Raw genomic sequence first — 26,796 nt, forward strand, 5'->3', positions numbered from 1 at the left:
ATTACCAGCAGGAGAGTGAGTTTGTGTGTGTATGGGGGTGGGGGGGATGTGAGAAAACCTTGATCTATGCAGGAAATAGCCCGACTTGATTATGTAAAGAGTTGTCACTTTGGATGGGCTAGCACCAGCAGGAGAGTGAATTTGTGTGGGGGGGTGGAGGGTGAGAAAACCTGGATTTGTGCTGGAAATGGCCCACCTGTTGATCACTTTAGATAAGCTATTACCAGCAGGACAGTGGGGTGGGAGGAGGTATTGTTTCATGATTTCTGTGTGTATATAAAGTCTGCTGCAGTTTCCACGGTAAACATCTGATGAAGTGAGCTGTAGCTCACGAAAGCTCATGCTCAAATAAATTGGTTAGTCTCTAAGGTGCCACAAGTACTCCTTTTCTTTTTGCGAATACAGACTAACACGGCTGTTCCTCTGAGTAGTGCTACTGTAAGCTTTACTGTAGAACGCTGTAAGGGAGGTGGTATTCCCTGCATACTCTCCATTCATGAGTCTGGCTCTTTAAATGCACACGGCTGTTATCTAATGTAAATATGAAAATATTTCAAAATAAATTTTTAAAGCCTCATTACAAAGCTGAGAACGTTAACGATTTGGAAATTATTTTCAGCTGGTACAGTTCCCCCTGTCGCTTTCCTCATCTCCCCCGCTCCTGCACAGTCTTGCTAACGCTCATTGCGGAGGTCTGGCGAAAGCCATCTTACAGTCGGGTCCTTTTTCTCTGGTGGATCCAGAGACATGACGTCAGGGTGTTTTTCTGTGAAGCACACAGGATGTTGCAGCCAGCCAAGAGCTGTGTTTATATTGATAACGTTACAAGTATTTCCTCTCTGTTTCCGAATCAGCAGAAGGCGGAGGAGTGGGGGAGGGGAGGCTCAGATTGCTCTAGCTTTGGGGAAGGATGCATGAGGCCTTTTACGTTAAGGACTCAGCACAGCTCTGTCATTTATTTATACTGCATTTGGGGAAAGGACTTATTTAAATAACGGGACAGGAGAGATTCTCTCAGGGAAAAGACTGACTTGCAAAGGTCTCATACTACATGGGGTGCTCTTTGTTGCTCTGCACTGTGGATCATTTTTTAAGGTGATGAAACAGCTTTGGCAAGTGATACTTGATGACATTAGCAGCTCGCTCCCAAGCCTTCTATTCAGTGATCTCTCTGAGCATTTCTGAACCCTTCTCCTCCCTGTGCAATCTGCTTGAGAATCAACTAACTTTTTTTTAAACATATCTCAAGGGGGCTGTTAAGGCAGACCGCTGCATTACAACTTATGTAATCCTAAATCATGTCCAAGATGTGTTAGCCAACTCAACTGTACAGGCAAGGAGAGACTTACATCATTTTGTCTTCTTCTAATGGCCTTTCTAGCAATTGCCCACAGGGCTGTTCCAGGAATTGTTATGTGTCTTTGATGTAAGTTCCTGTAGCCCTCATCAATACAGTGATAATGGCTATGTATGGAGAGCATTCTCTTTGCTGTCATTGTGCAGTCTGATTTCATCCCTGTCTTCAGTTAGTGAGGAATCAAAAAAAAAAAAAAAAAAAAAAGACGTGCCCTATGAACCTCATTCTACCACAGGAGGAGGCAGCCTAATCCAGTGGATAGGATACTATGCTTGGATTCAGGACTCCTGGGTTCTATTTCTGATTCTTTCTGACTTCAGACAAAATTTCACCTCTCTGTACCTCAGTTTCCCCATCTATAAGATGGGGATAATATGTAAAGCCCTTTGTGATTTATGGATCACAAAAGCTTATGCTCAAATAAATCTGTTAGTCTCTAAGGTGCCACAAGTACTCCTTTTCTCTTTGAGGATACAGACTAACACGGCTGCTACTCTGAAACCTGTCATTGGGCAAATAATGCCTTTGTTCCTCCATGCAGTATGCTTAGGCATGCAATAAGAAGGCATCCAGCTTGATGGAAATTGGGAACAGTCCAAAATGCCTTTCTTTTGAAATAAGAAGTGGTGATGGGAGGTGCAGTATACACATTTTCCATTGATCAGTCAGATATGGGTTGCATAGAGAGACTTAAAGAGCAGAAGTGCCATGTGAGTACTAAGTGGTGGTGTTTCAGTGTGAATAGGAAGCCTCCCAGATACAGTGACTCATCTGTTCATCTTTATACAAAATGTTACTCTAAATCCAGTGTTGGCATATGCGAGTAAATCCCAAATGTGTTTTAAAAATGAAAGGTTGGGGAGAGGAGAGAGACTTCCCTATCTTATTTGCACAGAATAAGCACCTCCTCAGATTATCTGGTGGAGGAACCTCATACCTTGCAATCTGAAAACTCCAGAGCTCACAAGTTGCCCTGCTGGGGTCCTTTTGACTGCCCCTGATCTTTAATCATGTACTTCTTAATAAGTGTTTGGAGAAACCATTTTCCAGCAGCTGAATGATTATGGCATGTGGGGGTCTGCCCTTCTGGCCAAACCTATGTTGAATTTTAGCAGCCATGTATGCGCTCTTCTGCGGAGAGGCACACTAGTGTATGGGTGGAGGTGTAAAGTTGAGGCTAATTTCACAGCATGGATTTGTCAAGAACAACCCATATCAAACCAACCTACCTTAATTCTTTGACAGGGTTACTGGCTGAGTGAATGGGGAGAAGCAGTAGACATGATACATCTTGATTTTAGTAAGGCTTTTGACACAGTCCCACATGACATTCTCATAAGCAAACTAGGGAAATGTGGTCTATGTTAAATTAATGCAGGGTGGATGTACAGCTGGTTCAAAGACCACACTCAAAGTAGTTATCAATAGGTCGTTGTCAAACTAGGAGAACATGTCTAGTGGGGTCCCGCAATGGTTGGTTCTGTGTCTGGTACTATTCAATATTTTCATTAATGACTTGTATAACAGAGTGGAGATTATGCTTATAAAACTTAGAGATAAAACAAAGCTGTGGAGGGGTTTCAAGCACTTTGGAGCATAGGATTAGAATTCAAAATGACCGTGACAAATTGGATAATTGGTCTGAATTCAACAAGATGAAATTCAATAAAGATAAGGGCAAAGTACTTCACTTAGGAAGGAAAAATCAAATGCATAACTACAAAATGTGAAAAACTGGCTAGACAAAAGAACTACTTAGAACTACTTAGGGCGGTGTTATAGTGGATCACAAACTGAATATGAGTCAACACTGTGTTACAGCTGCAAAAAAGGCAAATATCATGTTGCAGTGTATTAACAGGAGTGTATGTAAGAGTTAAGAGGTAATTGTCACACTTTAACCAGCACTGGTGAGGCCTCAGTTGGGGTATTCTATCCAGTTCTGGGTGCTACACTTCAGGAAATATGTGAACAAATTGGAGAGAATCCAGAGAACAGCAAAAATGATAAAAAGTTTAGAAAACCTGACCTATGAGGAAAGGTTAAAAACCAGGCCTGTTTAGTCTTGAGAAAAGAAGAGACTGAACGGCAACCTGATAAGTCTTCAAATATGTTAAGGATTGTTCTAAAGAGGACTCTGATCAATTGTTGTCCATATCCACTGAAGGTAGGACCAGAAATAATGGGCTTCCTCTACAGCAAAGGAGATTTAGGTTAGATATTAGGAAAAGCTTTCAAACTGTAAGGATAGTTAAATACTGGAATAGGTTTCCAAGGGAGGTTGTGGAATCCCCATCATTGGACGCTTTTTAAGAACAGGTTGAACAAACACCTGTCAGGTGGCCTCAGCGCAGAGAGCTAGACTAATGACTTTTTGAGGTGCCTTCCAGTCCTACATTTTTCTATGATTTTGTGTTCCTTCTGCTCTGTCTTCATTACTTGTGATCAGTCACAGACTAGTAATTCATACTGAGAAAAATAAATGGCTGTGCTTGAGATGGCAGTAATGAAAAAAGTCTTTGTGATGCAACCTGACACCAGGTGAGGCTTTCCTGCTTTTGGTTTCCTTGAAGGATGGAAGCTTGCATGGTTTATGGTGAAGTTTGCTCACATTCACAAACCTTTGAAGTACAGAGAGGCCTGAGAAAAAAGCCTCACTCCAGTCCCCAAAAGTTTGGGAAGGTTAGGATCTCTACACAAACAATGGCTTAGGACCGTCTCTGCTCTGGAATGAAATTGCTTTGCTTTGTGATTTTTGCATTAAAATCCTATAGTTTCGCATGGTCTTGGTGTAAATCCGGGGAATCTGGATGCTTCTAGGAGGCTTAAGGGAGAAAGTATAACTAGAACAGTTGTACTGAGCATGTGATGCTTCTTGCTTTATATCTGTGCTCCAGGATCTACACTGGTTTACGGTTACCTGTGAGGGAGTTGGTTGTAACCCTAAAAGCCTTAAAAGGTTTAGGTTCAGAATTTTTGAGGCCTTCCCTACAATAGAGAATTAAACTAGTTGTACTAAACCAGTTTCAGCACAAGCAGTTCAGTGTATATGCATTATCCATGCCTGAACCAGTTGAACGCACCCACGTTAGCCCTAGCCTAAACCATTGTTTTCTGGGTAGCTATCCCACAATTCCTGGCTTGGCTTCCAGAAGCAGTGCATTCTGGGAGAAGTTGCAAGACGACCAGTTGAACCATTTCAGCTTGCCTCTGTTCATGCTGGCACTAAACTGTTTCAGACTGAACTGGCTAAGCTTTAACCAGTTATTAAACCTTCTGGAAGACTGGCTGTTCTAACTGGTTATGAAGCCATTTGGGGAACGTTCTTATGTGTGGATGCAATGTTTTCTAAGCAATTTGCTCTCACTAGGGCAGACCAGATCGCAGAGACAACTTCTTCCCTGTGTGATACCAGAGTAGTTCAGATCACTTGATGTGCTCAAGCTAGCAATCCACAGTTTAATCAGAAGGGGCTGGCAGCAGGGTGACTTCAATGAAGGGTCCTTGTCTCTAGAACTGAGTTCCCCCATTGGTCCAGGAGAGCCTGGGTTTGTTGACCTTTAGGTCATCCTGCAAGTTTGATTTCTGCAAGGCTTTCTGTGGGAAAGAGGGCTGAGTGGGTGGTACAAGTCCCAGTTTGAGTGGGGCTGGGAGGACCTTGTATTTTGGACATTGTTTCTAGCGTGTTTATGACTTCAGTGTTGTCTGGGTGCCCAGAGCTTGGGATGGGCCCAGATTGAAACAGAACAAAATAAATACAGTGAGAACTGATGTCATAGGAGAAGGGAAAAAATAGGCTGAATGTCAAGAGTAAAACCTTCTCTGGCAATGAGATGGCTTAATCAGTAGAACGGTCTGTCAGTTAAGGGAAGCGGTAGAAACTTTGTCCCAGGAGACATTGAAAATTAAACTGGACAATTGCCAATAGCATGTACTACAGGGAATTACCCTGCAATGGAAACTGATTAACTAAATGGGATCTAGTAGGTCCTCTCCATCTCTGACTTCTGTGAGCCAATTGAATTGTGCTTTTAGATTAATTTGTACTGACATCAAACATCAGGTGCAAAACCCAAGCGGATTAAAATGCAATTTACTGAATTTACTAGTCTCTAGTTCAGAAGCCTCAGTGAGAAGCAATGTAACTTAGTGGACACTGCACTGGACTGGGATTCAAGAGACTTGGGTTCTGTTCCTTCGCCAGCTAGCAGGGTGACCTTAGACACCGCTCTGTTTCTCAGTTTCCCCACCAGTAAAATAAGAGTAATGATATTTCCTTTTGTCAAGCTGCTTAAGCTCTACTAGGGAAAAGCTTTATATAAGAGCAAAGTGTTATAGATAACTGTGTTGGACAAAGCTGGGGAGACTATTCTGTGGAGTGCAATCCTACACATGTTCCCTGTATGTGATGGGGCAGAGAGATGGACTAACTGACCTTAGTAGTAGGACTTTTCCATCTCAGTCGTCTATCCTCCTGGATGTGGGTGTGAGTAGTGGTTGGTAATGCACCCTGTGATTGAGCTGGTACAGGGAAGTGCCACAGGAGCTCTAATACAGCATGTTCACTTTCTTTTCTAGGTCAACATGGATTCGTGGTTCTTTGTCCTCTTGCTTGGAAGTGGCCTGATGTGTCTAGGTGCGCACGTCACTACCTCAGGTGAGAGATGATGTTCATCGCTTCCTCTCCTTCTGGTTGTAAACAGTAGTCGGGATTGAATGAGGAGATCCTCAGATCCTTAGTGATTTATTGCCCTCATCCCCTTAATTACCTGCCATGAAGAAGTGTCTGACAGGAGTTGGAGATGGTAAAGATGATCAGTATATGGTGTCTGCTAGAAGATAATGCTGGACCTGCAAACATCGAAGATCCTCACTTATTGTGTGTGTGTTTGTTTTTTTTAATTAGTCATGCTCATAGTTAAGGTAGCAAAGGCAGGGGATAATATCTGTCTAAAACATCTGCTCTTCTATTGCCCTTATCACTGCAGGATCTAAAGCCATCTCCGTACTGTGGGATTGACTTTTTTGCATTGATGTAGCTACAGTATGCAAATCCCAAGTGTACATGTGATGCAAGATGGAGCTTGCATTAGTGCAACATACCCAGCGACCTACTGGGATAAGATACATTGGTCAGGCCCCATTGTGCACCAGTGCCGTGTGTTTATATTAAGGATTTGCACCAGTGTAACGTATCAGTGAAGTCTGACGATGCAATTCCCCAAGGCTAAGCAAGCCCTATATGCTGATTAAGCAATCTTACCAGTGGTCCAACTGAAAAATTCTTCCTTTCCGGACCCTAAGTCTAGTATGTGTTTAGAGATACTGAGATTGCGTCAAGGGGTGTGCACTGGATACACCTATCACTGCCAGTGCATGCCAGGTAATAGGTGCTTTAGGAACACACAGATACTGTATCAGCAGGGTTTATGCAAATTCTTTATAATCCTTGGTTCATTGATTCCATTCAGGTGGACAATCCTGATTGCCTGATGGGGACAGGAGGGAAGTTTTACCCCACAGTGTGCTGGCTGGAACCCTGAGGCATTCGTTGCATTACCCTGAAGCATTTTTTAGTGGGCACATCCCACCTGACCAAAATCCTGCAATTGTGGATGATAGGCATTGGTGGCCTTTGTGCCTTCCTGTTGGCAATATCCCCCGCTGATCTTACTGCCATGACAGGGAATATAGTGGGAAGTCATCTTTTCCTCCATTCAGATCCTCACACAGTGCCAAGTGAAACTATATTTGGACTCTGTTAACTCAGTACAAACGTTTGCTGTGTCAAATGATAGTTGAGGTCAGCTGCATTTAATACTGAAAACCTGCCTTTTAAATAATCTATGGTTGAGAATGAATGGGAAGGATTGAGATTGTCACATATCCCTGGTTGTCTAGAGCCAGACCCAGCTCCCATTGAAGCCACTGGAAAGACTCCCCAGGGATTTCAGTGGGAGCTGGATCAGACACCTACCAATCACTGAACTCCTGCGGTTCAGATGCAGGGCCTAATTCTCCTTTCACACTAGTGTTATTCTACTGAGGTCAATGGAGTTGCACTGAAGTAAAGTCAGAGGAGAATTGGTCCCATTTGGCGTTCCCAGGTTCAGCTGCCCCAGTGTTGGGGAGGGGAAGGAATAAAAGGACATTGGAGGTTATCTTGTGCTTTGTTACTTCCAGTGCCACCGTCCGTAGAGCACACCTCCACCAAGCATTCCGTGAAAGCCCCTACATCAGAGCCAGATGGCGGAAAGGGCACTAATCCAAACAGTCTGAATGCTAGCTCTCCAATGACCGTACCTAGCATGGCGCCTGGGCCTACTACCACGCAAGCCACAGAGCTCCCTCCTCACACCACTGTCAGCTTGCTGGGTAATGAAACCCATACCATGAGGACAACTGTGCCTGCACCTGGGTCCACCTCCAGTCCACCCAGCACGACGTCTTCTGCTGCACAAACCGCTTCACAAGACATAAAGACAGTGCCTGCAATGGGGAACATCACTGTGGCAGTAACTTCTCCAGAAACCATTGTCACTTCAGGTATGGCAAGGACACTTTTCATTCCTTCCTCTTCTTCCCTGTGCTCCAGGCCCCTCGCCCCTTTAATACTGGCTTTATTCTTTTTTCTGTTTGCTGAGAACATTTGGAAACCAGAAGTAAACTTTTTAGGGCCAGCTCCCCAGCTGGTGTAGACTGGCCCCTCTCCATTGAAATGAATGGAGCAAAGTTGACTTACACCAGCTGATGATCTGGCCCTTATACTTAGAAGACAGGGAAATGAAACCCAGGCTGTGTCCAGGGAAGAACAATGGTATGTGGCTAAGGCACAGGACTGGGATGCCAGGAGTCCTGATTTCTAGTCCCATTTCTGCCACAGGTTTTGGGCCAGTCACATCACCACTATCTCTTTCCTCATCTGTCTGGTGATACCCAGTCCCAAGGGTTGCGAAGTCATTCTTTAAAAGAACACATAAGCAAGAAAAAAAACTCACTGGGATCCTGCTCAGCTGAAGTGCTTTAGTGGTCCAAAGGGCAGATATTATCACTCTGTATTTGTATTTTGATAGCACCTAAGGACCCAGTCAGGGAGCAGGGACTGCTCATACTGGGCATCATACAAACACATATGAAAAACACGGTCCCTGCCCCAAAGAGCTGATGATCTAGGTCACCGTTCTGAATGGGATCCAAGAAGGAATTGCCCAGGAAAGGGATCAGGGCCCCCTAACAGTAGGTACTGAACAAGTGAATAACACAATGGCGGACCCTGCTCCAGAGAGCTTACAGTAAAGGCCACTTTTATAAATGTGGCCCTTGATTTCTGTGCCGCAGATTCTTTGTGTAACCTGAGAGACTGTGTGGTTCAGTGGCTAAGGCACTGGCCTGGGGGGCAAAAGACCTGAATTCTATTCCTAGCTCTAACCTGCTGTGTAATCTTGGGATCATTTCGTTCATCTGTGCTTGTTTCACATCTGTATAATGAAGAGAATACTTCCTGTTGGGAGAGATTCTCAGTCCTGTTATGCTGTGGGTCTGACTAGATGGCCATAGTTGTCCTTTCTGGTGTTAAAATCTATGATTATGTAAAATGGGGGAAATCACTCTGCCACACAAGAGGGTTTCAAGTGCTTTGTGATCCACAGATGGAAAGGGCTGTAGAAGTGCTGGGGATTGGAATAACAATGTCTGGTGAAAGGAGTAAGGGTTCAGTCACTGACACTCATTATGGTTTGTTTTGCTTTCTCTAGGTGAGCCGTCAAAAGGCCCAGGTAAGCGCTTACCATTAGACACTCACTCTCTATCCTAGGGCCTGACTGGTTTTAACTGAACCCTTGTTTCGATCGTTCTTCATATTAAGGTACCATTAATATATATTTTATAAAGGGTTAATAAATGACTGATAAATGTTATATGCATGTTACAGACACAAGTAGCATGTATTATCAATTGTTATAAGCGCCTCACTAAAAAGTGTTTAGAGCGGATCATAAGCCATGGTTATAAGCAGCCTGATGGACTCAATAACAATCAATTAACTACATCTAGTAGTTTATCAACTCTTTGTAAACTATTTATAAATGGATTTGTATGGTAAAGTGTGAGCCTTGTTTCTGAATGGTTGGTTCTACCTTTTTTTACTCAAGCTTCCTCACTGGTCCCAGGTGTCTGCCTTGTCATTCCCAGGAGGGAAGTGGGTCCGTGGAAGGAGATGAGGGTGGGCTTTTTCCCTAGCATGAATGTTCAAAAGAAGCTAGCTTTGTAAAAGCTGGAAACTCTGAGAGAAATGCACTTTAAATCTCCAAAGCCCTTTCCATTTATTTTTAGGCTTTGAACTTTGTGTTCAGTGAATGGTTTGGTTCTTTTATGTTTTGGAAGCAGTACCTGTTCATCCCTCGCCTCCTTTTCCTCTCCCCACCTCCTCCAGCCCATATGCCATGTGCATGTCACAATGTTTTAAGGAAGACAATTGTTTTATGCTGCTGCTGACTTATCAGGAGATACTACAAGTAAGAAAAACACAAACAAGGATCACAGAAGTTAGAGGCTGAGAGAGACCTATTAGGTCACATCTGGTCCATCCCCTGCCAGTCCATAGCTGTTCCCTACAGTGCTTTGTCTTACAAGTGTGTGTCTTGCAGGGTAGCCATTCCTGGAATTCTTGGACCCAGCTTCTTTATTGGATCAGGTCTTCATCTGATAAAAATTGGCATCACCCCATTAAAGGCAGTGGAACTATTCTGATTTACACCAGCTGAGGATCTGACCCATAGTCTTTAGACGCATGCATGAATGCACGCACGTGGTCACTGTTCTCTGTTGCACTGGTGTAGAATTATGCCCAGTGGGTAGCTACATGCAGTCACATTCTTAGGGGGCTCTTGTCTTTCTCACTGAGCCTTGGATGGTGCAAACAGAGCTCAGATTTTACATAGCAGCAGCCCCCATTTCAGAGTCTGCTCAGCCTGACTGTGATCTCTGGATTCATCTTTCTGTCTGGCAGCACTTTTTGCTTCCTCCTTCACTAGGCAAAGCTAATGGGACAAGTACAGGACTCTCTCTTAAAGGGGGCAATTTGCTTATGTGCTGAGACCCCAGTGTGAGGTTAAGTGGCAATAAAAGTGAACAGGGTTCTCAGTGCTACAAGCCAGCATGTATTAGAATGTAATAAAAAGCTTGAATTCCATTTGAAAATGGTATTTGTCATACTTCCACTGTTTACAAACAAGTGATTTCTTTGCCTTAAGAATTTCCTCAGTCTTGTGTGCTAGTTTTACTCCTGTTCTGTTTGCCACTGCATATTATATTTTTATACAAAATAACCTTGAGTTCTTCTCAGTTTATTTTTTATAGTCCATTTCAGTAGCCATTGAAACCTTTGTCTGCCCATCCTTCCTGGACCTGATGAGTGGTCTGTTTCTAGCAATACCAGCCCCAACTGCTCAAAAATCATGAGTCAGGTCTCAAAAACATAAGATCAGTTTAAATATCATGAGATTTGGGGGAAAAAAGTTGCAATTATTTTATTTGGTTTCTGAGACATTAGGGCTCACTCAGCTCATGTTTTCAAATTTTTCTCCACAACCAGAACAGCTAAAAATGTACTTTTTTTTATTGAAATGAAAGCTGAGGTTCTCATGTAATCACAGCACTCCAGGAGATAGGGAGTCAAAAGAAGAACCAAATACTGTGAAGCAGGCACTAAAAACACAGGGGTTAATTGTGTCACAATATTGTTCGGTCTCAATTTCTAACACCCTCCCCCCCCCCCCCCCCCCAGTTGTTCTTACAATTTGTATTTCTGTGTGGCTAAGATATTCATGTTTTGTCCTTTTTTGTTGTGCAGGTGATTCTGATCCGGACAGAAGAGGTGAGAAGTTCACATCTCATTTCCATGTTATGTCCGTATACTGTGTGTTCCTCTGCTAAGCGTCACCAGCGGTGCTTTGGGTTTTTTTAATAGTGTTTGAAAGAACAGAATGCGTTCTTAAGGGCAGGATATCGAAAGTGCTCAGGGGCCAGTTTTTCAAGAGCTCATCACCTATTATTGGACTAGATGAGCTCAGCTTCCATTTAGATATCCAAGTAAGATCCAGATTTTCAGAAGTATTCAGCCACCCAGAAGCTCCCCATGTGACCATTCTGATCAGATTTTTGAAAGTGCTTTCTGCCTAATGATATCTTAAACACAAAAAAGAAGCTTCCAAGAAGTAGAAGACTGGACAAATGACCAGGGAAGAGTGTAAAAATATTGCTCGGGCATGCAGGAGTGAAATCAGGAAGGCCAAATCACACTTGGAGTTGCAGCTAGCAAGGGATGTTAAGAGTAACAAGAAGGGTTTCTTCAGGTATGTTAGCAACAAGAAGGTGGTCAAGGAAAGTGTGGGCCCCTTACTGAATGGGAGAGGCAACCTAGTGACAGAGGAAGGAGGAGGATCTGGGGAACTACAGGCCAGTCAGCCTCACCTGAAATCATGGAGCAGGTCCTCAAGGAATCAATTTTGAAACCCTTAGAGGAAAGGAAAGTGATCAGGAACAGTCAGCATGGATTCACCAAGGGCAAGCTATGCCCGACTAACCTAATTGCCTTCGATGATGAGATAACTGGCTCTGTGGATGAGGGGAAAGCAGTGGATGTGTTATTCCTTGACTTTAGCAAAGTTTTTGATACGGTCTCTCACAGTATACTTGCAAGCAAGTTAAAGAAGTATGGGCTGGATGTATGGACTATAAGGTGGATAGCTAGCTAGCGAGATTGTCATGCTCAACGGGTGGTGATCAATGGCTCCATGTCTGTTTGGCAGCCGGTATCAAGTGGAATGCCCCTAAGATCGGTCCTGGGGCCAGATTTGTTCAATATCTTTATTAATGATCTGCAGGATGGCATGGATTGCACCCTAAGCAAGTTTGCAATTGACACTAAACTGAGAGGAATGGTAGATATGCTGGAGGATAGGGATAGGATACAGAGGGACCTAGGCAAATTAGAGGATTGGGCCAAAAGAAATCTGATGAGGTTCAACAAGGACAAGTGCAGAGTCCTGCACTTAGGACGGAAGAATCCCATGCACCTCTACAGACTAGAGACCAAGTGGCTAGGCAGCAGTTCTGCAAAAAAGGACTTAGGGATTACAGTGGACGAGAAGCTGGTTATGAGTCAGTGGGCCCTTGTTGCCAAGAAGGCTAACGGCATTTTGGGCTGTATAAGTAGGAGCATGGCCAGCAGATCGAGGGATGTGATCATTCCCCTCTCTTCAGCATTGGTGAGGCCTCATCTGGAGTATTGTGTTCAGTTTTGGGCTCCACACTACAAGAAGGATGTGGAAAAGTTGGAAAGAGTCCAGGAGAGGGCAACAAAAATGATTAGGGGGCTGGAGCACATGATTTATGAGGAGAGGCTGAGGGAACTGGGATTATTTAATCTGCAGAAGAGAAGAATGAGGGGGGATTTGATAGCTGCTTTCAACTACCTGAAAGGGGTTCTAAAGACTCATAGACATTAAGGTCAGAAGGGACCATTATGATCATCTAGTCTGACCTTCTGCACAATACAGGCCACAGAATCTCAGCCACACACTCCTGCAATAAACCTCTCACCTATGTCTGAGCTAGTGAAGTCCTCAAATCATGGTTTAAAGACTTCAAGGTGCAGAGAATCCTCCAGCAAGTGACCTGTGCCCCATACTGCAGAGAAAGGCGAAAAGCCCCCAGGGCCTCCTCCAATCTGCCCTGGAGGAAAATTCCTTCCCGACCCCAAATATGGCAATCAGCTGAACCCTGAGCATGTGGGCAAGATTCACCATCTAGATACCCAGGAAAGAATTCTCTGTAGTAACTCAGATCCCACCCCATCTAACATCCCATCACAGGCCATTGGGCCTTTTTACCATGAATAGTTAAAGATCAATTAATTGCCAAAATCATGTTATCCCATCATACCATCTCCTCCATAAACTTATCAAGCTTAATCTTGAAGCCAAATAGGTCTTTTGCCCCCACTGCTTCCCTTGGAAGGCTGTTCCAGAACTTCACTCCTCTGATGGTTAGAAACCTTCATCTAATTTCAAGTCTAAACTTCCTGATGGCCAGTTTATATCCATTTGTTCTTGTGTCCACTTTGGTACTGAGCTTAAATAATTCCTCTCCCTCCCCAGTATTTATCCCTCTGATATATTTATAGAGAGCATGGATTGATCTAGACTGTTCTCAGTGGTAGCAGATGACAGAACAAGGAGTAATGGTCTCAAGTTGCAGTGAGGGAGGTTTAGGGTGGATATTAGGAAAAACTTTTTCACTAGGAGGGTGGTGAAGAACTGGAATGCGTTACCTAGGGAGGTGGTGGAATCTCCTTCCATACTGGTTTTTTAAGGTCAGGCTTGACAAAGTCCTGGCTGGGATGATTTAGTTGGGGATTCGTCCTGCTTTGAGCAGGGGGTTGGACTAGATGACCTCCTGAGGTCACTTCGAGCCCTGATATTCTATGATTCTAATGTGTTTGGGCTCTGTAGAAAATCTGGCCCCTGCCTGGCACCTGTGGATGTTAAATTCTTTTGAAAAAAGTGCTTCTATTGGGGGTGCCAAACTCTTTTAAAAAATCTGGCATTAGAACCTCCATAGATCTGGGTAAATAATTTGTGTCTATTAGAGCTATTTGAAGAATTTACCTCTCCTTTTCTGCTTGGGAATTGCCTGTTAATCATGATTTCCCCTAATGTGTTCATTTTTCAAAGTATTTGCCAAATAATTCCTGTGAATAATTCTTGTTCATGAGCAGATCTGGCAGCAAATAATCAAAATTCCAGCTGTTTTGATTATAATGATAGGTCATTTGGTCTGTTTCTGTCATGTGATTAGTTGAGTTTAGTTTAGACACTCAGGTTTCCCTCTGGAATATTTGCAATTACAAATTAATTCAGAAATATAGGAATTGCCAGACCGGAGCAGACCATTGGTCTTTTTTGTTTGGTTTTCTGTACTTTGAAATTAGCTTTCTGCAGATATTTTAGCAATACTCTGTTCAGTGTTTCAGCTAGATTAGGTTACAAGGTGCTCCAGTTAATTTGGTTAGATTTGCAACTCTCATGATTCTATGCACAGTGTAAATAACTAGTTAGATACTCTGTTTCTGCAAATGTTCTTGTCAATAAACATGTTTGCTAGAACATTCTCAGAAAGTGAAAACAAAAGGGATACAGGCCAAGTGAATTCATTTTAAAATTTGGCTGTACACCTATGGAAACTTTCTGCACAGTTCCCCTACCTCCAGCACAGCATGTGTATTGTTCAGTGCTCTCTCACACCTGCAGATGCTGAAACAAAAAATTGCAAAAATGTGATTTACTTTTTATCTCTGCTGCTGTTAGTTTATTTTTTGCACTTCACTGGCTTGGATAGTTAAACTAAGCTGGTCAATTTCATTTCCTGGTTCTTAGGGACCAGTGAAAGGTGTTGATGTTTTCAGTAATGCAAGGGGGATATTTAAAGGAACACCCACATTTTTTGAGTTGCGCTTTTTTTGTTTTGTTTTTTTTAAGTGTCATGAACTTTTGTTCCCATTCGATACAACAAAACATTTTTATTGCCTGAACCTAATTTTTTTGCCCTCTGTGGGGTTGCACTAGGGTACCTGAGAGCAGAATTTTATCCTGTGAACCAGATCTTCTGTTGGTGTAACTCACTGTAACTCCATTGAAGTCAGTGAGTTACACTGATTTATACCTGCTGCAGATCGGCCTCATATTTTCATTCTGATTTTACTCTTCTTTCTGTCCAGATACTCTAGTGTGGTGCCTGAACCTGCATTATTTACTCATGCAAGAGCTCCCCTTGGACCTGGTTTGGTTTCTTTTACAATGATGTGTACATTAAATAGTTCCATTGACTTCAGCGATGTTATGACACTGTGAAACCATGACAGAGATTAAAATCAGGCTCATTAGCTGACTTCATCAGGACTGGTTGCTGCAGGATCAGGCCTGTTATGAATAGAGCATCTTAGAAATTACACTGGAGTTTTCCTTTAAATGTAAGGAGCATTGTGAGCAAACATTATGAAGAGTTTATAGGGAAGTGAAGGCTTTGAGCAAATATAGTTTGTCTTCTTTTAAGTCAGGGCAAATGCCCTTTGGGAGCTACTTAATTTAAAAAAATGTATCTAGTATCGGGAAGAGGGAAATTGCTGGTACGCTTGTAAAGAAAGTTACAGCAATATCTTTAACAATATCTTTAATGACACTTCAAAACTTATCCCCCTTAACAAATTTCTAGTGGTGTCTCTAATGCAAGCAAGATAAAGGAGCTTTCACTGAAAGTGAGTGAAAATGTTCTGTATTTTTTTCCCCCCGTGATCATTAAACTTTCAAGAGGAGTGGTGCAAGATGGTAAATGTCAGAGAATAAATCACACTTTGGCTACTTATTATTTAGGGCTGTTATATAAAAAACAAATAACCCTTTAATTTTACTTATACACTCTGTGTGTGTGTGTGTCTCTCTCTCTCTCTCTTTCATATGTACACCTATAGCAGTTTCTGTGTAAGATATGTTCCTAGAAACCTGAAAGAATTTGGTTTCTCTGTTCGTTTTTTAATCCTTAGATGGCTGTAGTTTGGAATTCCGAGTGCTACTGTAAGATTCATTACTGCAGAACATAGGGAGAGTTGAGCTTGATAGATTATGCCAGAGAATTAATGCCTCTTTGTTCTTTGATTTGTTTCTTTAAATATGGTATTTTCAGAATGAAAATGTGTATATCATACCAGATCTTGGTTTTATAGCATTTTCACTACATTGCACACAACAGGGCCATTCAGAACTTCCTCAGGATTAGACCTGGAACCACCTGTTCCAAAAGCAGTTAATCTAGAGGAGAATCTCCTTTAGGTGAAAGCAATATAGGGACTATGATACAAAGTTGATCAGTTCTGATTCCATCCAGCAGAAGATAGTGTGTGGGGGGGAGGGGTGCATTTGTGTAGACATGTGCGTGCATGCACACACACATACCAGTTCGTTACAATATGTACAAAGATAGATATATTATCCAGTAGTTGGGGCAAAGGACTGGAAGTCAAAACTCCTGAGTTCTTCAGGAGATCAGTTCACGTCTGGCTCACTGTGTCAGCTAGATGTATAAATTTTAAGGTCAGAAATGACCATATTATCAAGGTTTACCTCCTGTATAACACCAAACAAGTCATTTCCTCTTGTAACTCCTGTATTGAGCCCAGTAACTTGAGTTTGATTAAACCGTATCTTCTGGAAAGACATCCAGTCTTCAGATAAAGACAAGAGATGGAAAAGCCTCTGTGCCTCCATTTTCCCATCTGTAGAATGGAAATACATCTCTACTGTATAAGGGTGTACTGAGGCTTAAATAACACAAGTAAAGTGCTTTGAGATCTTGGGATGAGAAGCATTATATAATTGCAAAATATTGTTTTTCATAGATATTGCTGAATTTTATTAAAAATTCCTAGTAATTCAGAATTTACAGGAGGCCCATTATAGTAAGCAACCTCCAAATTTATTCCTGTACCCTGGGGCTGACGATCTAAGAAGATAAGCAACATGTAAACAGTTTGGGAGAAATATGCAATAACAAATATAGTATCTTACAGTATATGTTGGTACTCTTTGGTTGTTGTGAGTATCAGCCTATTCCAGTTGCCCCTCAGCTGCTTGCTCCTCACCTCTAGTTTCTTGTAGGTATCTCAGCAGAGGTGAGCATTGAGAAATATGGAGGAGAAGGAACTTGGCCCTATGGATAAGTTCAGGGAGGACATTATGTACATATAGGGAGACATGGGGAACAGTGCTTCATCCATTAGACCACACTCCCATCTCACTGTCGATTTCCTGGTACTGTAAATATAGAGATTAGGCCTGATCCAAATGCTGTTGGCTATGGGGAAGTTCCGCTTCAGATCCCAACTATGCAGCATGCATGTACCTATTAGGGCTGTCAAGCGATTAAAAAATTAATTGTGATTAATTGCACTGTTAATAATATAATACCATTTATTTAAATATTTTTGGATGTTTTCTGTGTTTTCAAATACATTGATTTCAGTTACAACACAGAGTACAAAGTGTACAGTGCTCACTTTATATTTATTTTTTATTGCAAGTGTTTGTATTGTAAAAAGACAAAGAAATAGTATTTTTCAATTCACCAAAGACAAGTATTGTAATGCAATCTCTTCATCATGAAAGTTGAACTTACAAATATAGAATTATGTACAAAAATACTGCGTTCAAAAATAAAACAATGTAAAATTTTAGAGCTTGCAAGTCCACTCAGTCCTACTTCTTCAGCCAGACAAGTTTTACATTTGCAGGGGATAATGCTGCCTGTTTCTTGTTTACAATGTCACCTGAAATTGAGAACAGACATTCTCATGTCACTGTTTTAGCCGGTGTCACAAGATATTTATGTGCCAGATGCGCTAAAGATTCATATGTCCCTGCATGCTTCAACCACCATTCTAGGGACATGTGTCCATGTTGATGACAGGTTCTGCTTGAAAACCGTCCAAAGCAGTGCGGACCAGGGCATGTTCATTTTCATCATCTGAGTCAGACTCCACCAGTAGATGGTTGATTTTCTTTGTTGGTGGTTCTGGTTCTGTAGTTTACATGTCGGAGTGTTGCTCTTTTAAGACTTCTGAAAGTATGCTCCCTACCTTATCCCTCTCAGATTTTGGAAGGCACTTCAGATTCTTAAATCTTGTGTTGAGTGCTCTAGCTATCTTTAGAAATCTCACTTTGGTACCTTCTTTGAGTTCTGTGAAATCTGCAGTGAAAGTGTTCTTAAAATGAACAACATGTGCTGGGTCATCATCCGAGACTGCTATAACATGAAATATATGGCAAAATGTGGGTAAAAAAGCAGGGGACATACAATTCTCCCCCAAGGAGTTCTGTCAAAAATTTAATTAACGCATTATTTTTTTTAACAACTGTCATCAGCATGGAAGCACGTCCTCTGGAATGGTGGCCGAAGCATGAAGATGCATATGAATATTTATCATATCTGGCATGTAAATACCTTGCAATGCCAGCTACAAAAGTGCTATGCAAATGCATGTTCTCACTTTTTGGTGACACTGTAAATAAGAAGAGGGCAACATTACCTCCTGTAAATGTAAACAAACTTGTTTGTCTTAGCAGTTGGCTGAACAAGAAGTAGGACTGAGTGGACTTGTAGCCTCTGAAGTTTTACGTTTTGTTTTTGAGTGCAGTTATGTAACAATCTACATTTGTAAGTTGCACTTTCAGGACAAAGAGATTGCACTACAGTACTTGTATGAGGTGAATTGAAAAATACTATTTCTTCTGTTTATCATTTTTACAGTGCAAATATTTGTAATCAAAATATACACTTTGATTTCAATTACAACACAGAATACAAGATATATATGAAAAGGTAGAAAAACATTCAAAATGTTTAATTTCCATTGGTAGTCTCCTGTTTAACAGCGCAATTAAAACTGCGATTAATCACAATTAATTTTTTAGAGTTAATCACGTGAGTTAGTTGCAATTAATCGACAGCCCTAATACCTATATGTAAATCTTATTTTTGTATGCATGCTCATGTGCTGCAGGATCATGATACAGCCTGGGAAAGGCAGATCATCAGGAGAGCAGTCCAGGAAGGAGCTAGGAACATCTGGCATGGAGCCAATGGAGAGATGAGGCCGGTAATGGGTGGAGGGAAGTAGTTGGGAGGTCATGTGGCTTGTGGTTGGAAAGAAAGTAATGTGTGTGATGGCTTATGGCAGGGAGTTGGGAGCAAGGAAGGAGAAAAGAAGAGAAGCTGGTTATGAGTCCCTCTGTATACTACTTAGAACAGTGATCCACAAACTTTTTCACGCCCCTCTGGGAGCCATGGTCAGGTGCCAGGGCTGGGAGCAGGGCAGGGGCTGTAGTTAGGAACAAGGCTGCGGTCATGGCTTGAGCTGCGGCCAGGAGCTCGGAGACATGACTGGGGCAGGGCTGGAGCAGAGCTGGGGGCAGAGCAGGGCTGGGTGGTGCTCCCTCCCCACCCCTAATAGGGGCTGACCAGGGCCCCGCTGTGCTCCCCTAAACATTCCTCCATGGCCCCTCTAGGGGGGCGTGCCCCACAGCTTGGGGACCACTGCCTTAGAACCTAAGAATGATACTTGAGAGCGTGGAAGCCATGTACAGAGAATATTGTCCTAGCCAGATCCACTTCAAAGAAAGCGGGTTAATCATCTAAGACCCTCTGTGGTTTTTCGGGGCTCCATCCTTTCCTTCTCCCCATCTCTGCCAGTTCCAGGGACTGTAGTTGTTGTTAATAATAACAAAATTGTTTCCGCTGCTGCCCCCAAGTCCTGAGGAAACTTGCGGTAGCTGCAGTTTGGAATGCCCATCTGCAGCCAGCTAGGAATCAGGGCAAAAAAGTGTGCGTGCATATTCATGCATTCTCTGCTAGGTTTCTAACGCTGTGATCTAGAACTGGTCCCCTCCCAGATTTTGCACCATGTTTTTCCACTGTTGGGCAGAGCACTTGTCTGATTGATTGCTGTGTCTGCTATGAAATGTCAGCAGGAATTCCGGAAAACACTGAATGCAAACCTGTTTATTAGTGAACACTCCCAAATGAAGTTTTATATCAAATACACCCTTGTTTAATAGGATGCTAATAGCTTTTCTTTGTTAGCCCTGTATATTTTTATAGATTGAATCATGATCGGACAGGGAATCTGAATATGCTGAGCCATAAAAGCAGAGAGGGCTTTTAGACTCTAAAAGAAAATAAGAGCATGAAGACTTTTAATCTCTTTCCTGGCACTATGATTGTTAATCAGTTATTTAATTAGAAATTAGTGAATTAAAACCAGTGAGTCAAATACATCCCTGGAGGTACTGTAATTCCTTAGAACAGGTGGACTTACCCTGGGAGTGAATATGGCCCACACTTTCAAGTTTCAAGGATACCACTGAGGTAGACACTAGTTCCTTTTGTGCAATTGAAAGAACTGTCAACATAAACCACCTCTAAAATTCCTTATCTGCAACACCTTGATTGGAGAAAGGATAGGCTTGTGGTCAAGGCACTGGCCTGGAAAAATCTGGGTTCAATTCCCGACTGTCACAAATTCACTGTGTGACCTTGGGCAAGTTACTTAATTTCTGAGTCTCCCCTTCCCATCTGTAAAATGGAGATAATGATCTTTCCTTTCTCCCATCCTTTGGCTTATCTATTTAGACTGTAAACTCTTTGGGGAAGAGACTGTCTCTAACTAGTGCATATACAGCACCGAGCATGATGATGCCCCGATTTCATGTGGCTCTGTTGTAATGCAAATAATAGCTAAAAATGAAAGAAACTTGCTAATGTGAGGTACATTTTCCATAATGGAGTTGAAGTTTGCACCTGCAAAATGCCATGAGTAAATCCCACATGTCCCATGGAAATCTGGGAATTGTGAATCAGCTGTTCCCAATTGGGTGGATTTAATTGCTGCCTTAGCCCTATGTTGGCCCTCTGCTTTGGGGAGAATTTCACTAAGCTGTGTGCACGTTTACTTAACTGTTGCAATCCTTGTAATAATGTCTGTAAATGATGTGCACACATTTTTGCGTGTGTGTGCATTCATTTTGCATTTACAAACCCCAAACACAAATGCTGATGAGTCTAGCAGCTCATGTCAACAGGGAGACTGTATTAGACTAAGTGAGGGATGGAGCCAATAAAAATGACTTAACAAGACAGCCTCAATGACTCTTGCCTTTTTTTCCCCCTTCCCCCTCCATGGGATTTCTTGACAGTGATGGGTTGCTGTTGACTTTGGCCTCTTTTGGCCTGTGCTGATTTCTAAAGTCAATATGGCCTTTTAAACTAAAATATCCAAACAGAACACACCTGATTTATTTTCCCTATTCCCACACCCCACCCAACCACAGTGTCTGTTGCTGGTTTAGGGTGTTGAAAAAGCAACGAGCACATAGCAGTGGGTGGAGTCTTTGAGCTCCTTGCTTTGTGATTTACTTTTTCACTGGGCTTTTATGAACAAACTCTTTTTGCAAAAAGAAAAGGAGTACTTGTGGCACCTTAGAGACTAACAAATTTATTTGAGCTTAAGCTTTCGTGAGCTACAGCTCACTTCATCTGAGCTGTAGCACACGAAAGCTTACACTCAAATAAATTTATCTCTAAGGTGCCACAAGTACTCCTTTTCTTTTGGCGAATACAGACTAACACGGCTGCTACTCTATCTTGAGTTGTTTTTATTCTGATTTCTTTTTTTCTCCAAATATGATTGTAAAGAAAACTGAAGGGAACCAAACAAGGTTAGCACCATGCATTTCTGCAGCCTCTTGACAATGTTTAAGAAGTGTGGATGGCTTTGTGATTAAGGCACAGTTCTGAGACTGGGGTATTCATGGCTCTGCCACAGACTGTGTAAGACCTTTGACCAGTCATGGGAGAAACCAGTGTGCTGATTTCCCTTGAAAATCTGGCCCTTCATTTCTCTGTGCTGTCTTTCATGTCTAATTACATGGTGAGTTCTTTGGGACAAGCACTGTTTCTTACATATATATGTACAGTGCCTAGCACTATCTAAGGTAATTATATACCCCCCGTTACCATAATAATGAGGGCCTCACTCTTTAGTATGTATATCCTCAACGTTCTGTAGTATATATATCCTCACAACGCTCTCAGAATAGGGAAGTACTTATACCCGTTTTACAGCTGGGGAACCTGAGGTTCGGATAAATAAGTGACATGCCCAAGGTCTCTCAGAAAATCTAGGGCAGAACAGAGAATTGAACCAAGTCTCCCCAAGTCCCCATTGGACCATCCTTGCAATAGGGCCCATATCTCAGTTGTAACTTGTAGGTTCTATTGTAATGTGAATAATTAATAACACCACTGTGTTTTGGTGTTAATTGGATTCCACTGAAACCCACTTTCAATTTTAGCTAAGTTTTTTGTGCAGGAATTTCACTGTCTATTTTTAAATGAGCCCCAAAGTTTGAACTCCTTTGTGGATTTAGAAGGTGTGCAGAAGGGGAGCCCTGCTCTCACAGGAACTTTTGAGACCCACCAGATCAAGGCTCTCTTGCTGCAGAGACTAGCAAGGCCATAGGAGGGATGTGTGACCATGAGATATGTGAGAGGTGAACTGCGGGAAGAAATGGAGGGGGCAGTGGGAAGGCTTCTATCCAAATAGTGAATTTTAAGCACTTGGCCCTTTGCTGGGCCCCTCTGTCTGCCCAGGGCCCCTGCGCGCGCACACCCTCTATGCCTCCATGGTCCTGCATCCACCTTCTGTGCCTTTTCTCCCCTGCCCTATTCCATGCTAACTCTCTTTTGTCCTCCAGAGGTCCCCGCATGCCCTGAATCACCCCTCCGTGTCTCACCATTGCCATTCCTCCTCCTCCTGCCTCCCCAGAACCCATAGGGCACTACTCCACGTGTGTACCCTCACCCCGCTCTCCAGCTCCCTCCCCTGGTTCATGTCCCTCCCATAGTATTGCCAACCCTACATGTTCAAAAACCAGAAGATTGTTTAAATATCATGACATTTTATTTATTTTATGTATATGGTTTGTTTTCTTTGCCTTTTGGTTTCTGAGCCATTAGGGTGCACTCAAGTCACATTTTCAAGCTTTTCTCTGCAACCATGAGGGCTAGAAATTTAACTTAATTTTTAAATGAAAGCGGATATGCTCACATAATCACATGACTCTGGGAGCTGGGGCTTTAAGAAAAAAGAACCAGCTATTGTCAGACGTGCGATAAAATCATAAGAGTTGGTCACACTGCCTTCTGTATCATGTCCTTTCCCAGATTTGTGCCTCTTCACATTTCCCTTTCGTCTTCTATTCTGAAGTCCAGGCCCTAGCCCATCACCTACCCCCCACCCTGCCCCATCTGGCTCAGTCTACCAGCTGAATTCAGCTTATGTTCATAAACCTTTCTCTGTATGCACTTAACAACCCCAGCCCCAACCCTCTCAAAACCAGTAAAAGGCCCCTTGCCTCAACAGGGCCAATGAGTATCTTGGCCAATCATTTTAGGGATATAATTTAATAATATCTAGCTCTTATAGAGTGACTTACAAAGTATCATTATCTCCATTTTACAGATGGGGAAACTGAGACATGGGAGACGAAGTGACTTGCCTGAGGTCACCCAGCAGGCCAGTGGCCGAGGCGGGAATAGAATCCAGGTCTCTTTAGTCAGTTCCATTGATCTATCTGCTGGGCCAGAATAAATAACCTCTGCTTTTCCAAGCATCAACTAAAGGCGCATTTTCAGAACACCCTCACTTTAAAAGTCCTGCTTTGATATTTACTAAACTTCCCATGAGGGGATACAGTGTGCAGAATTTCAGGAGATTCAACTTCTTTGTAGGGTTCTTAGAGGCGGGGTGTGAGAGAGAGTGAGAGCGTCCAGGAATTTTATTATCTGATGCAGCTCCTGCGAATGTCAATGGAATGACTTCTGTTGACATTAGCGGGAACAAGATCCAGCCCACAAAGGGGAGCTAGCTTTAGTCTTAACCAGGGCCAGCTCCAGGCACCAGCGTTCCAAGCAGGTGCGTGGGGCGGCAGTCCCTCCGGCCGCGGCGGCAATTCGGCAGCAGCTTCTCTGCGCCGCCCACTGCAGTGGCAAATCGGCAGCAGCTTCTCCCCTTTGCCGTCTGCAGCGGCAGTTTTTTTCAGTGCTTGGGACGGCAAAAACTGGAGAGCCGGCCCTGGTCTTAACTGTGGACCAGCTTGCAATCCCCTTTCTCTCCCCACGCCAGCAAGCATTAAGTATTATTGTTATTGGTTCATTGCACTTGCATTCACTGGAAATGCAGCCCAAATAAAGAGACCAAGCTAATGATTCCCTAGAACAGTAGTTTTCAAGCTGTTGTCTGCAGATCCCTGGGTATCTGCAGGCTATGTCTGATTTCCAAAGGGATCCGCACCTCCATTTGAAATTTTTTATGGGTCCGCAAATGAAAAAAGGTTTGAAAACCACTGCCCTTAAGCAAACCCTTCCAGCTGCTGTTGGCAGGTGATTGGTGTGAGGCATGATTAATAGGCAGCGATTTTGAAAGGGGGTACAGCTAGCAGCAGGATGCAGGAAGCTTGGGTTTTTTCGCTGCTTTACTTTTGACACTTCTGGCCTGATGAGTTAGAGCTTTTCTACTGTGGCCGTTAACTGTGGTCCCACTGCCTGGCCCATCTAGAAAACCCCAAGCAGGAAACAAAATGGAGAGCCCCCTAACTGTTTCTCTCCCCCTGCAATACCAGACAGATGTTGCATGCTGTGTGAACCTGCTGCTGCTCTCAGTGAAGTCCATGGCAAAACTCACACTGGCTTTCATGACAGTAAATCAGGTCCTCTGATCTAGCGTTTCATGATGAGTTAGCATAGGGAGCGTGCTTCTTGTGACCATGTCTTGTACGGGTTAGTGATTGCTAAATGCTTGTTGAGAGAGAGGAGAAGGTAACCCCATACACATAGCCAAAGCCGACTGTGAATGCCCCTGAAAATGCCACCAGATGTTACCATTGGCATCCCTGCTTGCTCCAGCTCATTACAAATGCACAGCATGTGCCCTTCAGGGCTACTTCACTGTCTGCTTGACTTTTCCTGGCTCCCCCTCTCTCTCCATATAGGTCACTAGCATCAGCAACCAGTTTGGCAGCTCTCAATGGCCAGCTGAAAGCACCTCATTTGTAAAACCTGTTGCATGTTTCAAAGGATGAGAGCATTTTGTATATGCTGATCTGCAGTGAATTTGCAAAGGAATTGCACATTTCCTGCCCGAGAAAAGAAAATGTGAGTGTGTGTGAGAGAGAGAGAGAGCTAACAGTTAAACAGTTTTACTAAAGTTTTAGCTAATAAACTACAAGTGTTAAGTGCTACAGCATATACAGTGGCTTGCCTAGAATCTCATTCTCAATAAATTAAATATTTTTAGGGAGAGAGAAATAGAGATGTGAACCAAAACCCACCTCTGAGTTTGCTACTCACCCCGCTCTCTGTGATTGGCTGAAATTGATGCTAAATTTAATCACCTTGCACTCTGGGAAATTTTGGATTTGGATCTGGATTTTAACACTCCTACTTCAGAAGTGTCCAGGTCAGGGGTTTGTTTTGTTCATATTGCCCTCTCAGTACATAGGAGAGGGAGATGGGCCCTGAATCAAAACCATGTCACTAAACTTTGGATGTGGATTCCAACATAGTGACTTGTGCCTATCATACCTCTAATACATGTAGAACCATGGTGAGCAATAATTTTTGCAGGGGGCCACTCCATGAATTTTGGTACGTCATCACAGGCTCCATATTTCTACTATATTAATTAATGGAGGGGGTGTGGGGAGGGGAGTTTTGGTGCAGGAGGGAGCTCTGGGCTGGTGCGGAGTGTTGAGGTGCAGGTGAGGGGTGTGGGCTCTGGGAGCGAGTTTGGTGCAGGATGGGGGCTCCTGCCTGGGACAGGGGATTGGGGTGCAGGAGGGGGGTCCGGGAGGGAGTTTGGGTGCAGGAGGGAGCTCTGGGCTGGTACAGAATGTTGAGGGTGCAGGAGAGAGTGAGGGAGTTTGGTACAGGAAGGGGTTCTGACCTGGGGCAGGGGGTTGGGGTGCGGAAGGGGGTGCGAGGTGCAGGCTCTGGCTGATAGGCACTTACCACAGGTGGCTCCTGGCCTGCAGCGCAGCAGGGCTCAGGCAGGCTGTCTGCATGCTATGGCCCCATGCTGCTTCTGGAAGCGGCTGCTGCTGGCACGTCTCTGCGTGCCCCTTGGGGGGGAGGGGGCAGCGGGTCTCTGTGCACTGCCTGCAAGCACCACCACCGCAGCTCCCATTGGCCAGTTTTCGGCCAATGGGAGATGTGAGGACGGTGCTGGGAGTGGGGTCAGCACTCGGAGCTGCCTTCCAGGGGTGCGCAGTGACCTGCCAGCAGCAGCCCGGCTGCTTCTGGGAGCAGCGTGGGGCCACAGCAGGTAGGCAACCTGCCTGAGTGCCCTGCTGCGCCGCGGGACTTTTAGTGGCCAGCAGATCGCGAGGGAGAAGCCAAAGAGCCTGGTGGGCTGGACAGAAATGTTAGATGGGCCAGATCCAGCCCGCGGGCCATATTTTGTCCACCCCTGATGTAGAAGTAAGGGGAGATATTCCACTGTGTGAAATATCCCTAAAATAGTTCCATTCCTAGGGTCAGATCCTGCAGTAAAGGATTTTTCAAGGAAGATTAGGGTGCACAGAATCATGCCTTTAGAGTGTAAAATAGGATATCAGTTTGGGGCACTCGGTAAGTGATCAATAATGCTGAAGTATGCAATATGTGTTTCTATCATGTGTAACTTGAGAAGGTATCGTTATTAAACAATTTGATCGTCTTTAGACCAGAAATTGTAGAGTGATCTGGCCTGTAAAATGATGTAACTGGATGTTTTA

At 43.4% G+C, this 26,796-nt stretch overlaps 1 protein-coding gene across 6 annotated transcripts in view; it reads left to right on the top strand.

Moving 5' to 3' along the window:
• Positions 1–26,796, top strand: part of PTPRA (protein tyrosine phosphatase receptor type A) — a 261,400-nt gene that overhangs the window by 192,528 nt on the left and 42,076 nt on the right. For 5 of the 6 annotated variants that reach the window (XM_073342931.1, XM_073342934.1, XM_073342933.1 and 2 more), the window contains 4 exons: positions 5,936–6,014; positions 7,541–7,903; positions 9,112–9,132; positions 11,208–11,231. In XM_073342931.1, the coding sequence (XP_073199032.1) occupies positions 5,936–6,014; positions 7,541–7,903; positions 9,112–9,132; positions 11,208–11,231 (487 nt within the window). Of the gene's footprint in view, positions 1–5,935; positions 6,015–7,540; positions 7,904–9,111; positions 9,133–11,207; positions 11,232–26,554; positions 26,651–26,796 lie in introns of all 6 variants that reach the window. The other variant, XM_073342939.1, reaches the window with a different exon arrangement.

Source organism: Lepidochelys kempii, chromosome 4 (genome assembly GCF_965140265.1).
Source record: "Lepidochelys kempii isolate rLepKem1 chromosome 4, rLepKem1.hap2, whole genome shotgun sequence".
Taxonomy (NCBI): Eukaryota; Metazoa; Chordata; order Testudines; family Cheloniidae; genus Lepidochelys; species Lepidochelys kempii.